Below are 17028 nucleotides of genomic sequence, written 5' to 3' on the forward strand. Positions count from 1 at the left end.
CGGAAGCCACACGTTAAGTCGACGTTAGGGCGAGTGTCTGTATTTTGGTTACGCCAAGCGTCCTTGCAAACTTGCCTACGACATATAGGATGCATTTTCAAGCCCGAAATCGATCGAGTACAATTTCTTCCCCCTTCTTTGTTTCTTTTCCTCCTTCGCGACTTGATTGCAATTCGTTTGCAACTCGCCTGCGAGTTCGAATAAGCCCAACATTTCCACTATCTATAGGTCGGACGGACCAGAGATAATGATAACGACGACGACAACGACAACGACAGCAATACCGATAACGATAACGTTAACGATAACGATACAACTCTCTGCGAATCGGTCCGAACTATTAAATTGTGCGCTCGAGTCGAATTTCTGCGGTAGGAGGCATGGCAACGCGGTGAAAAAACCCCGCTTCGAATTGTTTTCGCGCACGAACAACGGACGAGGAACAACGAGCAACGCATACCGATTTCTGTCCTTTGTTCCCCGCTGTAGATTCTTTGCGTGTTCTATTACCTTTTATTTGCAGACTGAGCGCAACAGAGCCTCGCGGTGTACGGCTTCTAGAATGATTTAATGCGGCCTTGTAATCCGTAATGTAATCAGCGCGTGACGTCATTGTACCTACTCCCTAGTTCCGCGTGGATCGGATCGCAGAGTACACCTTGAGGGCGAGCGCAGCCTAATCCTTGCTTGTTGTACGAGTACGAGTTGCGAGTAACCAACGTCGTAAATGGTAAATGGTCGTCGTCTCGCGTCATCCCAGACTCAAATCGAATCTGTTTCGTTTATCGGCTTCTGGTTTCTTTTTCAACATCGATTCCAATTTCAATTTCAATGTCAATTTCACTTTCGATTGAAATTTGGCTAATGATGTCCAGACAAGAAAGCGCGCGCCAACGCCGTACTGCGAATCTAAGAGAAACTCGATACAATGTTCATCGTTGTACGTTAGCCGTACGAGAATCTACGTTGTCTGAACGAGTACTCGTCACGGCCATTATTCAATAAGCTCCTTCAAGGCTAGCTTCGGACTTTTGCTCCAAACTTACGGACATACGATTCCACCGTCTTTTCCGTTCATCCGAAGTCGATCGCGATCGTTTAATTCTCGGACGGTGAACAATTTTCGCAACTTTACTTTACTTTATTGACAATTTCGGGCTTTATTTAGCAATATTCCGAACCACATTTTCGAAGATATTTTTTGCAGAGTTATCAGCCTTTCCGCTTTGTTCCGAATGTAACAGTCATTTATTTTATTTAATTGCCGAAAACTCAATAGTTTTGCAATTTAAATACTTTGAGTTAAAATTAAAGTAGCCTCAGCCTTGCGAGGGTTAGTATCCCCAAAACACATTTATTTATAGTCTGAATTTAGAAGTTTGGAAATTTTACTTTGCAGTAGTTTTTGAAGAACTTATTCTTGAATAGTTTGAAGAATATCATATTCTCAAAGTTCTCCGCGACGGTGAAATAAATATGATACTAGAACCGTCGCAACTAAATAGGTGAAAGGAGAGATTCTGAATGAAATTCAGCGGGGGGATTCAGCAGAGGATTCAGAAGGATTCGTGTCAGTGTCATGGCACGACACCACCTCGAATAACTCGACAAACTCGACCAACTTGACCAACTCGACCACCTCGGTTCCGGAGACTGGTGCGCGACGCTCTGTTTTGACCTCGTTTTACGTGTGTTGCAGGGGTGCTGGAGATGGCGGCCACGGAGAGCACGATCCGATTCAGCGGCCATACGTTGGACAAGGCTACAAAGGCCAAGGTGAGACCCGAGTTTTCTACAGTTTTGTTTCCCCTATCTGTCTCTCCCTTCCAGTGTCGTCTCCACTGTCGTTGGCACTATTGCAGAGTGCGGCCCTCAATGGGTAAAATTCAAAAATGTAACTGCTTCGTATCTATTCAAAAAAGTAACTGCTTTGTATCTATTCAAAACTATGTATATGATATGTTAAAATGTCTAAATAATCATGCTTTCGCAACAGAATGTGCAAAGAATTCAGCAGAAGATAAATTTCAAGTGGGTTTTCTTAAGAGAATAGTAGGATGATCAAGTGTACTATGTTATTTCATAACGTGGCTTCTTTACATTGTCTTATTAACAAACGTAATCTGTACTGAAAGTCATTATAATATAGTAATAATAGATGCAATATAATAATTGATCCGAAATGAAATAATTAAGTTTAATTCATTTTCCTATATATAGGTAAGGATTTAAAAAAACGTTTCAAAATATTCTGGAGCTCCTATTCCAACTTATTCATTAGATAGTATATTTTGACATAATACAATTTTTTTCCGCGATAACTTGTGATGTGCACGATGACAAAATTTATGAAAAAATCGTTCGGACAAAAGTCACTCAACATTTGGCTAACAATAAGTTGTGGTAATGAAAATCTGCATAAAAGTTTCAATTGGATGAAAAATAAAGATGACAAGAAGTTTTTCATGAAATCGTATAATTTTTGTATGCAAATCGATACAACTATGTATTTTCTCTGACGTATTAATAAGGCATTTTGGTTGAAAATTGATTAGGTTAGAAGTTATGATTTTTGTCCAAGACACTTGTATAAACGACGGATTTTATGTCGTTTCCACTTCCCTCTTACTAGCGTTCTCTGTTTCTCCTCGACGTCTTGTTTGTTCGCAAACCGTTTCCGAGACTTGAAATTTGTCTATGAACAGGTAACGTTGGAGAATTACTACAGTAATCTGATAGCCCAGCATATCGAGCGACAACAGAGGCTCGCCAAATTGGAGGAATCGCTGAAAGACGAAGGGCTTTCGGAGCAACAAAAACAGGAGAAACGATTGCAACATGCCCAGAAAGAAACCGAATTCCTTCGACTGAAACGCTCCCGACTCGGTGTCGAAGACTTCGAGCCGCTGAAAGTAATTGGTAGAGGCGCTTTCGGAGAGGTGAGTGGTCTCCCTTTTAAGTTACAAAGTACCCACACGTAGACCTTCACGTCTAGAGCCTAGAAATTTTGCCGCTCGTCGACAGTCAAACGAATATTTTTTACAAAAACATAACTTTAACGAGTTCTCTGTACCGCAACCTTGAATCGATTCAAGGGTCGCTCGAAAATGGCCTCTCGAATTCGTGAATCTTTCCCGTTTCTTTTCGCGGAACCGACTTCGAATAACTTTGAAAATCTTCAAGAAAAATCTCGAAGGAACATTTGATTTACATCGCTTTAATCTGCGTGGAACAGGTGAGACTTGTGCAGAAGAAAGATACCGGTCACGTCTACGCGATGAAAATTTTGAGGAAAGCTGATATGCTGGAAAAAGAGCAAGTAGCACACGTCAGAGCTGAAAGAGACGTTCTAGTGGAAGCGGATCATCAGTGGGTCGTGAAAATGTACTATAGTTTTCAAGATCCTATAAACCTTTATCTAATAATGGAGTTTCTCCCGGGTGGTAAGTGTTTGTCTCCTCCGATACTTCTACAATGTATATTGTGTGCTGTGTATTGTATGCAATGATTTTTCTAGGCGACATGATGACGCTACTTATGAAGAAAGACACACTTTCCGAGGAGTGCACCCAGTTTTATATTTCCGAGACGGCGTTGGCGATCGACTCGATCCACAAGCTGGGCTTCATTCATAGGTAATCCAGATCGAATACTAGAAGAGAAGAAATTATTTGGAGTTTGAAAGCTCTATGACTCTAATTGCTCTCCTCTCTTGCACCTTCTTCGCAGGGATATCAAGCCGGACAACCTGTTGCTGGACGCACGAGGACACATAAAGCTCTCCGATTTTGGTCTGTGCACGGGTTTGAAAAAGTCCCACAGAACCGACTTCTATAGAGATCTCAGTCAAGCGAAACCTTCCGATTTCAGTAAGTATTCGCCCGTCAGCGGTGTTTGAACAAAAATCTTTGGAAACGCGCGTTTCCCATGTTGTATTGACTACATTACGTGTCTCGCTTAGTGGCTTCTTGCGGCAGCGGTAGCGGCGGAGCGATGGACAGCAAAAGGAGAGCCGAAAGTTGGAAAAGAAATAGAAGAGCACTAGCTTATAGTACGGTGGGCACGCCCGATTACATAGCCCCGGAAGTATTTCTACAGACTGGTTATGGAAGAGCTTGCGATTGTTGGTCCTTGGGTGTGATCATGTACGAGATGCTGATAGGTAACTATCTGTTTTTGGATTCTTTCTCCATTGTTTTCTATTTCTAGTTAGCATCTTCCGTAAAAAAATTTTACGTCTCAGATTCTCAGGTTCTCTGAATTTTAGGGTATCCTCCATTCTGCAGCGAGAATCCACAAGAGACCTACAGAAAAGTTATGAATTGGAGAGAGACCTTGGTATTTCCACCGGAAGTCCCTATTAGCGAGGAAGCCAAGGATACTATAATTAGGTTCTGTTGCGAAGCCGATAGAAGATTAGGTGAATATCTTGAGAAGGTTCAACCCTCGAGAATACATATTTCCGTTTGCGGTACAAGTTCAGTACACGTGGTTTCGTTTAGATACTTAGTTGTTCATTTTATTAATCAAGCTTAGTTGAGCTGCCTTGCTTCTTAAGTAAGCATCAGTTCTTTTGTTGCATTTAATTCTATGATTCTTGTTACGTATTTAATCTGGTTGTTGTGCAGATACGCGTTAGAGTCAGATTTGAAATGGGTTCGGGATGAAAGGATTAAGTACAGTTATCGTTAGGCTACTTGAAAAATTAGGAAGTAGGAAACAGATTAGGAGTAGTTGACAATTGATACAAATTTGTAGGTGCGCAACGAGGCATCGAAGAACTGAAATTGGCACCCTTCTTTCGCGGCGTCGATTGGGAGCACATTAGGGAGAGACCGGCGGCGATTCCGGTCGAGGTTCGATCCATCGATGACACCTCCAACTTCGACGAATTCCCGGACGTGAAATTGGAAATACGTAAGTGCACTTCGACATTACCAATTTTCCATGAATTTCACGGTTTCCGTTTCACCGAAAAACCAAGGTTCTGTTGGCATTTGAACGATCCATTTTCGTTGATTTCAGCATCCGCACCGATGCCACAGGACGGAGAAGTGAATTACAAGGACTGGGTGTTTATAAATTATACGTTCAAGCGATTCGAAGGACTGACGCAACGAGGAACGCCGACCAAGAAATAGCAACACCCTATTTCTTGTTCGGCTTCAACCGGCGGTCAGCAATCTGACGCTACTGGTATTCCGGCCTTGGTACATCATCCGCACCCTCCACTGTCATCGACGACGTCGCGAACGGATGGTTGATCCGTTCTATTTTCCGTATACGTCACGGTCAATCATCGTCGAGGGTGATTAATTCTTGTACTTGTCTGTATATACACGCGATGCGATGATCGTGTTGCGCTATAACACGCAAGAGGAGCAAGAGAAACAAGAGAAAAGAGGAAGCAAACGACGACGACGACGACGAGAACGATAACGACAACGATCGCTGCGTTGCGTTACGTTGCCTCGCGTTGAGTCGTGTCGTGGCTCCCCTTTACATCCAGAAAACAAAGAACGACAAGTGATCAACAACAACCACAACAACAATTTCTAAACGAGCGAGTGCGAAAATTGATGCACATGTGATAAGGAAGAACCGAAGCATTTAGAGAATCGAAAACAGAAATAGAACTCTACGGCGATCCTTTCTCCAGAAACGTCGCGTAACACTGTGAAAAGTTGAAAAGATGGAAAGGTTGCGTTTTGCTCTCGGCATTGTTTCCATCCGAGTGTCGACACGCAACACAGTAAGCTCTCTCTCTCTCTCTTTCTTTCTCTCTCTCTCTCTCTCTCTCTCTGTCTCTCTACCTGCAGTGACCGCATTACTGGGAAAAACAAGATGGAGCCTCGGTCCCGTGATTCTCGCAGTGCATACAATTTTTGCGTGGAATTTCATTCGATGCGTTCTTTCGCCCTTTTATCCTAACATTGGCTCGGCTCTCCTATTTAGCTCTCTTTCCAACGTTGTATTTATAGCTAGTGCTGTGATATGAAATTGTTTGAAGAAAGTTTTGTATACAAATTGCTATTTTGTCTGTTAACAAATACTGATCTTTACGAATGTTGTATTCTACTCGATTGTCCCTACGTTTGCCCCGAAATTTTCAATATTTCTTGATATATGCGAAACTTGATGCGCACTTTTCGAGAGCTTTTGTCTGAATTTGTAGTCCCGCGCGAAACACGATCGATAGAATATTTCCCCAAATATCCCCAATGTCCATCGATCGGTCGTGTATCATTTTCTTTCGATCGAGTTTTCATTTTTCTACGTCTACAGATCGCATTTCTAAATTTTTTTTTATACGCGTAATAGACCGTTGGAAACGTTTTGCTTACCGCGCAACCACGTAATCGATTGTCTCTAATCGTAGAGCGTTGATTGTCGAGTAAATTGTTTCGTGGTCCGAGCTTTAGCGTAACTTTTATGTTCTTTGGGATCCTTTGTACCAACGTATGTCATGTAAATCGTTGAATAAAGCTATGATTGCAACGAATCGACGCGTAGAGACGCGTGAACGCGTGAAAGGAGAATCATACAGGCACCGGGTCTCTTTCTTATGGAACAACAATTCCTGAAAATGTTTCCGTTCGCGCCCGAGTATTCTATGAGAAACGCGAATTAACGCGATGTTTGAAGAGGACTCGACTCGTAAGATACACAGGGCTCGTTCGTTGCCTTATCAAGGTTCCTAACGCGTTCCAAGCGTGCAGCCCAATCCATAACGAACGATAAAACGGAAAAGAAACGCTCTTCGTCCCTGGATAGAACGTATGTAGGTAATAAGAAACTGGGGAGAAAACAAAGAAATCGATAATCGAGGAATTACCGGACCGAAAGAAATCGAAGATAATCAATCGGTTTTCGGTGTGCATAGCTTTTATATTAATTTTGCTGGTGAATAGATTTAAATGAAAAATAAACGCGTGTTACTAATCATCCTAGGTTCGAAAATGTCTGCCGGTAAGAACGTTTTACCGACCGTCATAGCCTGCTCCGATCATTCGATTCGACCGATATCGGACCCGATGATACATCCAGTTCTACGCCCGGTTCTACTGGCCGGTTCTACTGCCGGTTTCACTGCCGCTGCTGCGTCGTTCGAAGCAGCCGCGATTTGATCGCGCCATGTATTCGATGCACAGAACAAGAGAACAAGAAACAGTGCACATGCATGTTCTGTGGAATTTATTTCGAATCTAGCACCGTGAACGATATAACGTTTGTATGTTGTAGTTCGCAGACAGCCAGGGCACCATGGTAGCGATAGTACTAATCGTAAAACAAGTTGCTAGATAACATGTAAGATTATGTCGTACCCGTAAGGAAGCTTACGATATCTTACGGAAAAAATATGGCGAATGTTATTACCGAGAAGATGATACTTTGTTGAAAGACCGATTATTAGATCCGTCGCGATACAATATTCTGTGCGTTTAACTATCCCAAATCGAAAAGTCGATCCTTTCGACCTGTATATTCTTGAAAATAGACCCTATCTTCCTACGTCCCTTCCCTGCATCGTTAGCATTTCGAGCAAACTTCCTATATTGATCTATCCAATCTATCCGACCTATTCGATCTATTGGATATTGGCTAGCCGTCCCTAGACACTATGCGCCGAAGGAGAAGCGTTCAAGCGTTTAATACAACTTTGTCAAACGGCGAGCAACTGTTTTTCGTCGATCGAATGGTTTATACTCGAATGCGATGGCCTTTGAGACGCGTTCCGCAAGTCGTGTTTAAAGTTCGAAAGAATTTTTGAAAGATCCGCGTCCATATCTTTTCAATGATTTTTAAAGAATTAACTTCTAAGAGGCATACAGGCAGGGTGGGGTTCCATGGGAAGAATTGATAGTCTCAAGGATTCCGTGGGTCGACGAAACTCTAATTATAAGACCACCGCTGAAACTTAGTCTCTTGCATACAGGTGTACACTTACTAACGCGCAACTTAGAAACGTATAACGTAGCGTGTTCCGGCTGACAGTACTTCTATTTGCACGTAGCACACACGGTCGTTCCCTGCCCGTATCATCTGAAAGCTTCGGAAAGCTGCGATAAGTCAAAACAAAATGAAATTCGTGTTTTTTTTTGTGCGATACCGGATATATCATACGCAAACGCTTCTCGCTTCCCGCTTTTCGCTTTCGTCGCGTATAGGGTATAGGGTGTAGTGTGTAGGGCGTAAGGCGTAGGGTATAGGGTGTAGAAGGTATGGGATATAGAGTATGAAGCGGCCTCGATCCAACCAAATATACGTTCTAATTATATTTGTTCCCAAGCACAGCACAGTAGGTAAGAAATACGCGCGAATCCAAGAGAACTATCCATGCTCGATTTTCAGAGAAAAAAAATCGGTTGATACTGAATAGCGGTACCGCGTTGGAATTGAAATAAGATAGGTTCGAACGTTGGAAAATTTCAAGGAAATTCGACGCAGCCAATTCGATACATATTCTTCGAAACAGTCCTTTTTAGCCTACGCAACTTCGGCTCGGTTTTCCGTGCGTTCACGCGAAACGAAGTATCGTGCTTGTGTTCGTCGTTTCCGTCGAGTAAAGTCGAGGGAGGTTTCGATGCTCTAACTTCATGATATCGGATACTTAGCTTTACGGAGTACCATTTAAGTCGGAAGTTTTTAAACGATGAAAGCCAAACTATTTTCTGCACCGGCGGAGAAATAAGCGTAGAGAAACGGATGCCCGTGTACAAGACGAAGAAAAGGAAATTGCGACGCGACAAATATCGACGAACGAATGTAGAACGGGATGGAAAGGAAGCGTGTGCGTGTGTGCGAGATTGTATGCGCGTGAGAAAGAGGTAGGAACAAGAGGAAATGAATAAATTTCAGAATTCCGTTGTAGTCGTGAACAGATGTATGCTCTGACGTCCAATTGCTACCCAGGAAAGAAACGAAGCGAAACGCAATTTATTTATTTATTTAAAGAGAAGATGATTAAATAAAAGAAAAGTAACAATAGCCACGAGATGCCTTGTATGCAGCAAGTGTATGGTGCCCTGGACGTAAACGGTACGCATTAGAGACACGAGAAAAACACAGTGGAGACAGCGAGGGTAGCGAGGATAGCGGGGAATTTTGATGGACACGTATGTCACGTGTATTCCCGTGGGAATTTAGCTGGGAAATGGACAGGAACGAAAGTGCATCGACTCGAACGGTTGAACAATGTGAAGAAGAGTGAAGAGTGGAAAGAATGACAAGAGTATTTGTGAAACGCTCGCGCGAACCGAAACGCGTGATCGAAAGCGAACGTGTGCGGTGGCGCGCGTACTAGCTATTACCGTCTCTATGTAAACGTATTCCGAGAGAAACTCCAATAGATTATGCCAGTAATTGTCGTCGGTGTACATTGTAAATATTACAAAACAACTAAATCTCAGCGCTTGTCGAAATAATAATCCACTGTCGACCGAGCAAAGGGCCGAGCAGCAACGGACCTTCGTAAACGTATTGTATTATTTGATTTGTATCGCGCAACGCAGGTACACAACGCGCCTGCGATATATTGTATCTTGTCTCGAATTTCTTTCGAGCTATTCGAAACGGCGCGTGCCGCAAAATATTTCGGACCACCTGTTCAACAGGTGCGCGCGAAAGAAGCGTAAAGACTTTCGTTTCATTGTGTTCATTTCCATTGAATTTATGAAAATTAATGCGCTCTTGGGTACAGTTGATTCGACGGTCATTCTGTTTATCAACTCGGGGATTCAAAATTTTGTACATGCTCGGGGTTGTCCTATGGATGGTCGCGGACGCGTCGTTTGTACTGATCGCCTTTGGATCGTCCCAGTTCTCTCTTCTTTTCTTAAGTAAACGAGGCTCCTGGTACAAAGTTTAACAAAAATGGCGCATTCGTCTCGAATAAATGGGTCTCGATTGGGCTGTTCTGATGGTATGTAGTATTAAGTATTATTTCTAATTTGCATGGTTAGTACCGCCCGCTATCTTCGTTGTCGTTGCGTAAGATTTTCGAGAAAGTCTATGATAGAGATAAAGATGAAGGTGAAAATTATGGTAAAGATTGTAATAAAGACATAGACGGAAGCGAAGCCGAAGTCGAGACGACCGCGCGACCGTCCAGACGTTTACCGACGAACTTGCTACTCGACCGTACAATTATCCTCGAACGATCGCAGAGAAAACAAGAAACAACCAGGAACACAATGTATAAAGTGAAATATTGCTTTTCACATGCGATATGTAATATTGTAACTATAGTGATCGTCGTTAATAAATTGTTTTTTATTTTAGTCCATGCCCGTTTTTTCTGCAATCTAAATAGCTTAAACTTAATATGCACAGTAAAATAGATCTGGGTAAGTTAATATGTATTACTCATAGAATACTCTCAATTCAAGACACGTCGCGCCCCTTTGGGATGATTGGCTACGCCCCCTCGAGTTGACCATGCCTCTTTCAGACTGGCAACGTCCCATCGAGCTGGTCCGAGCCTTGGGATTTGTCCACGCCACCTTTTTTTATTAACCTCTCCTAAATCTGTCCTAAAACTAAATAAAAAAGTAAATATTGCTTCCTGACCTATTAATGACATTTGACATTTAAAGAAGTAAATAACAGTAGGGGAAAAATAGCCACAACAGGAAAGAAAAGTAGCATTAGTAGGGAAGAAGTAGTATCAGAAGAATAATATTTGGAATTATGAACAAAAACATTAATATTCTTTTGATAAAAATGTAAATTCATGATAAAATGGAATATAAAATTTGGTTAACTGAGGAAAATGTTGAATTTGATTTTAGGAGGAAGTGGCGTAAACATTAATTAAGAAAAAGGAAAATGTGTTTAATGTAGAAGATAACATACGTTGAAGTTAATACTGTGTCTCTTAATACATAAAATACAAAGCTAGATATTTTTATAAATACAGAACTGGATATAAGACTAGTAGTGGTCATCTATAAGGTTGAGGACCCCTTCAAAGTTGATCCCTTAAAACTAGTAGTGGCGGATACTTGAATATTTTGGGTACCCGACTTCAAAGTCGGGGTTAGCAATGCGTGAAGTATCAATAATTTATCGACTCATCCAAAAACTACGTAAAAGAACATAATCCGATTTCGATGCCAGATCTTGAAAGGGCACAGCCGATTAAGATGGTCAAAACTGCCCTTAGAGGTTTTTCAATGAGTCATACACCGTTCGATAGCTGACCAATAAAAACTCATCTGTGCAAAATTTTAACCCTTTGTCCGTGAGGGTAGTTACAGGGTAAATTAGATTTCGCGGTTTTCCGGCATTTTTCCACCTTTAACGGCTTTCTAAAATTTTGAAAAAAATATGGCTTATTTTGGACATTAAGCCTCATGTTATAGAACTTTTTCAGATTTTTCAGTTGCAAGCTGTGATTATTAAAAATGAAAAACCCCCAAAAAATCGGAAAATTGAAGATTTCTCACTTTTATATTATATTCAAAACTTTTATATTAATTTCCTGATAAGGTACTATCATGGCTCGTGTACTCAATTTTTCTCAGATTTTTTGCCAACCTGCAACATTGTCAAAAAAAATGAAAACTCAATGTGTCGATGTTTTTTGCTGTCAGAATGAAACTACAGTACTACTTTTCTAGTTTACCGCGTACGATTTCGGTGCTGCTGGGCTCGGGTTCAAATCCCGTTGGAGGCTAAGATTTTTTTTCGTAAAACACATTTTATTTTTCCAATTCTATATCACATGGTTTATTTTAATGACTTTACAAATGTGTTTGTAATGTTTTAAAAAAATCTTTTTTAACATTTGAAAAATATTTAAGTCAACATACATACAAAAATAGTTTTGTAGTATCTCCCATTTTATCCATTCTCTAATTACATATGTTCGCCATTACGGCTTTGTTTAACATTCTTTAGATTACAGTTCATTAATTTTGCCTCTAAGCTTTCCGTCTTCACCAAATACGGGAAAAATGACTCTTCGTCCTGGAAACCAATTCTTTTTTATAACTTCCTTTTAAGAGAAAGTTTTCTTTCGTGCAAACGGCCAATGGGTCCGTGGATGTAGAAGCTGAAGGTGCCCGAATCAAGGAGATTTGAAATGAATCGGACTGGTCCAAGGATGTAGAGCCTGATACATTCCACATTCCTACATTCCTACATTTACACATGCCACATTCCTAATTCCTACATTCCTCCATTCCCACATTTCCACATAACCTACATTCCTACATTTCTACATTCCTAATTCCTACATTCCTACATTCTTACATTCCTACATTCCACATTCCTACATTCCACATTCCTACATTCCACATTCCTACATTCCACATTCCTACATTCCACATTCCTACATTCCACATTCCTACATTCCTATGTAGCGCCCAGTCGTGCGCACGAGAGAAAGTTTCTTCTTCGTGCAAATAACGCACGTAATTTACGACTCTCGTTCGACCAAGCTATTTTTGAGTCGACATTTTCCAGATCTTTGCAACGCATGTTTATTAGAAGTTGGAGAGAATGGATAAAATGGGAGATACTACAAAACTATTTTTGTATGTATGTTGACTTAAATATTTTTCAAATGTTAAAAAAGATTTTTTTAAAACATTTCAAACATATTTGTAAAGTCATTTAAATAAACCATGTGATATAGAATTGGAAAAATAAAATGTGTTTTACGAAAAAATATCTTAGCCTCCAACGGGATTTGAACCCGAGCCCAGCAGCACCGAAATCGTACGCGGTAGACTAGAAAAGTAGTATGTAGTTTCATTCTGACAGCAAAAAACATCGACACATTGAGTTTTCATTTTTTTTGACAATGTTGTAAGTTGGCAAAAAATCTGAGAAAAATTGAGTACACGAGCCGTGATAGTACCTTATCAGGAAATTAATATAAAAGTTTTGAATATAATATAAAAGTGAGAAATCTTCAATTTTCCGATTTTTGGGGGGTTTTTCATTTTTAATAATCACAGCTTGCAACTGAAAAATCTGAAGAAGTTATGTAACATGCGGCTTAATGTCCAAAATAAGCCATATTTTTTTCAAAATTTTAGAAAGCCGCTAAAGGTGGAAAAATGCCTGTAACTACCCTCACGGACAAGTTTTTAAAGTTTTACACAGATGAGTTTTTATTGGTCAGCAATCGAACGGTGTATGACTCATTGAAAAACCTCTAAGGGCAGTTTGACCATCTTAATCGGCTATGCCCTTTACGAGACCCTACAGTAGATAATTAACGTTTTCTATTATACCCACAATTTTTAATGTCTCTTAAAATTTGTTTTATTAAATAAAGAAATAATCAGATCGTTTAAAATCTCGGATTTACTTTTCGAAGAAGGATTATGTAAAATATTCGAAACGAAAGGATTTTATGGAACTTGGTATTATTTGTGGCAATTTTGTCGATATTGAAAGTTACTTCAATTTAAATGAACTACAGCATTGGATTTTCTTTCCAAAATTGCGGTAATTTTCCATCAGACGAAGACCACTATTTGAACGTTTGAATATTAAGTTATTAATACTGTATGAATACTAAGTCTGTGAAATATTTCCATTTTAAAAATATTTATACATAATTTTTTAACATTTATAATTTTAGTTAAATATTTCATATTTTCAAAGTAAAATATTTTAATATAAAGTTATTTGATTAATAAATAAAACATTCCCGTTTCGTATACTCACGTTCTCTCCAAGAAGATTTATTTTAAATATAAATAATCATCAGTAGGTAACAATAATAATTGAATTAATATTTACAAGCTGGCAAAAATTCATCTATTAATTTAATCGATATTAAAAATTGTTGATACCATAGAAAACGTTAATTATCTACATCTCTTACAGCACTTGTATGATGGCTCCATCTGTGTTCGAATTCTGAGGTAACAGTGTCTAGTAGTTTCAGCGTTTTGCCATTTATTAATTGGCGTTGTGCGGACCCCTGACAAAGCTTCCTAATTTCGCCAAGAAGAGGCGCCTCAACGCAGGTACAAACAGATAATACGTGCCGAATGTTGCATTGATTGTAATAGTAAAAGTTGCAAGAATTATCTGGTCTCGATAATTGTAATATATAAAATTGTGTCGGATGATATGTAGATATAGAAGAGTTTCTTGAATAGTTTTATATCTTCAAAATATATTATTTATCTCTAAATTGTTGGATTTCAAGTAATTTTCTGCTGTCATATTTTCGTTATAACAAGAACCATTTTTATTCTATAACAAATTATTCTCGGAAATACTTGTTTAACCTTTGAACTGATAGATTCAGTTTGTGCGTTCAGTACTTCTAGATGAAATAAAAATATAAGGACACCGTGAATGGAGCATAAATGAACACATGATCGAACACATATCGACTATACGTAGATAATAGTAATAAAGAGGAAAATAAAAGTATAATCTAACTATTAGACATAGTTAATTATCCAGCTCTGTTCTGGGTTCAAGTATGTATATGTATGATAATTGGAGTTGCACTGTATATGATATCGAGTCGACTATACCGTAAAGACGTCGATTTCAATGAGTTGATTTTTCGGCTGATTCTGAGAGAAGGTTTAATTACTTGTATGAAAAAATGCGAATACATACGCGTTGCGCGTTCAATCGGTATAGCGGAAGGTGTCGAGCCTCACGAAATTGCCTATTGAGGACGTTAGGGGGATCGAATGGTGATGCAGCCAATGTTAAAAGTCCTTACTGATCGTTGCTGAATTATTCCCACGGACTTACGATTAGCCGGTGATCCATCTAACTCGTTTGACTATATTTTTAATGCAAGCTTGTTGTGGAAATCATCTCATTCTTTCGGAACCAACAGCAGGTTTTTCAAACGCGATTTTTTAATTCTTGAAATAGTAAACGCTTTCGTCAATTTGAAATTATTATTGATCCTTGCTCGTACTACCCTTTTTACAGAACGTTTCGCTTATTGTTAACGACAATAGTGGCAAAATAGACAAGTTTGCAGGCAATATTACAAAATTCAAGAAACGAGTTTACATAAACAGTCTCAACCGTGCATATAAATAAATTAAATTAAATTAAAATTAAGTAAGTAACGAAAATCGCACTGCACGATTTCTGTTTTTCTGAAGGAGCAACGGCCAGTTTTAGGTCGCGCATAGAGTACATTTATTCTCGCCAATATTTCAAAGTTTGCAAATTGTGTATTCTGCTAATCGTGTCGCGGCAGTTTTCTTCCATATATGTATTGTAACGACGTGGAACGAATACGGTCGACATTCACGGTATTTAAAAGACTTGCGAAGGAAAGTGTACAGTGAATGGAACAGATATGCGAGAAAACGGTAGAACGCGTCGTTTTCGAAAAGCGACAAGTATAAATCGAACGATTATGCGAGTGCCGTGATGCGTCGCGCGTCGCGCGTCGCTTGCCGCTTGTTGATCGTGAGATGCCTCTACTCTAGGAGAACGCGATTGGATTGATTCCGGTGATAAATGGTTCGGTCCCGGACGCGCGATACGATACGAAATTCAAGCGAACCAATCTCGTTACCGATCTCGCTTCTTCGCGCTCGATAGGTAATTGCGTTTACATCCTCGTAAATAAACGGATAGACGAGCTCGCGCGTGCCTGCGCATCTGTTTCCTCAAGTATTCTCTATTTATCGCTCTAGTCGTTTCGCTATTACGAAAAATCTTCAGACCTAAACCGAGAAAATCTTGCGCGTCTCTCGAATCAAACGTACGCCTCGCGCGGCGCGAATCGCGCGTGACGGCTCGTTTCGAAACGTTCGATTAACAATCTCCTCGACCAATAAAATGCAGTCGGTAAACCTGCGACTCTAGGGCAAAACGATACAAGTGGCTTCTCTCTATATGGAAGAAAAACAAAAGGAGAGGAACGTACGTTTCTTTTCGACACGAAAACTGAAAACTTCGAAATTTTCTGTATAAACACAGTTTCTGTTTCGGAATACAGTCGAGTCGAACTATAAATTAATAATAATAATAAACGGGACGGATTCCCTTTTAATTTTGCTACAAAAATTCGATATAATAATAATAGTAATAATAATAGAATAATAAGACAAATGGAAATGGGAACAATATCATTAAAATATGCAACGCCAACACGAATTAAACATCCTAGCATTAGATAACATTGTACAACGTGGACCAAACAACATGTGCGTTCCTTATAACTTTTAAAATATGTGTTGCACGAATAAATTTTGGATAAAAAGTAAAGGAATACATCATGTAGCATATTTATCTTTCTTATTCTGTTTATTAAAAATAAAATACTATTTTTTTTTTATATCAAGTGCATATGGAAGAATATCGAATTCTGACAAAAAATGTATTAACTTTAATTATCTCTGAATCTAACAATTAATAGGAAATTTTATATTACTTCTTGAAAATAGTCTTCATGTAACATCAAGTGGGAGAAGCAATTTGATTACAGACTGCCGCAGGACAGCGATGATCACGCGACGAAAATTGATATTACATGAAGAAAATCTAGATCTCTATAATTCTATAACTCTCGAGCCCTATAAGTCTTGAACCCTAGATCTTTGAAATTCTATAAATGGAAGACTCTAGGATTTTAGAAACTTACAATTCTAGGACTTTAAAGCTCCTAGAACTCTAGAACTCTGGAACTATTAAATTTCAAGATTTCAGAATTCTAGAGCTGTTTAATACTGGAACTTTAAAACTGTCGAACTCTAGGACTCTAATGTTTTATAACTCTATATCTCTTGAACTCTAGAACTTTAGAACTCGATCACTCTAAAACTGTAAAACTCGAGAGTTCCAAAACTTGAAAATTCTTCAAGTCTAGAACTCTAACGTTCCTAGCACTCTAGAACTTTAGAACTCTAACGCTCTATCACTCTACAACTCGAGAACTCGAAAACTCGAAAAATTTTCAAGTCTAGGACCCTAAAGCTCTAGAACTCTAGAAGTCTAGTATTCTAAAGTTCTCGGACTCTGGAAGTCTAGAATCCTAAAATTTAAGAATTCTGGAAATCTGGAATCCTAAAATTC

The 17028-nt window shown here is 39.4% G+C and overlaps 1 protein-coding gene across 1 annotated transcript in view; it reads left to right on the forward strand.

The window, feature by feature from the left end:
• Nucleotides 1-10280, forward strand: part of Trc (Serine/threonine-protein kinase tricornered) — a 32411-nt gene extending 22131 nt beyond the window's left edge. Inside the window, 9 exon segments of the mRNA XM_078196370.1 lie at nt 1700-1776; nt 2706-2939; nt 3236-3443; nt 3518-3635; nt 3730-3869; nt 3962-4162; nt 4268-4420; nt 4759-4917; nt 5026-10280. Coding sequence (XP_078052496.1) covers nt 1700-1776; nt 2706-2939; nt 3236-3443; nt 3518-3635; nt 3730-3869; nt 3962-4162; nt 4268-4420; nt 4759-4917; nt 5026-5141 — 1406 coding nt within the window. The 3' untranslated portion in view covers nt 5142-10280.
• Nucleotides 10281-17028: the final 6748 nt, after the last annotated feature.

The sequence above is a fragment of the Augochlora pura genome, chromosome 2 (assembly GCF_028453695.1).
Source record: "Augochlora pura isolate Apur16 chromosome 2, APUR_v2.2.1, whole genome shotgun sequence".
In the NCBI taxonomy this organism is placed as follows: Eukaryota; Metazoa; Arthropoda; class Insecta; order Hymenoptera; family Halictidae; genus Augochlora; species Augochlora pura.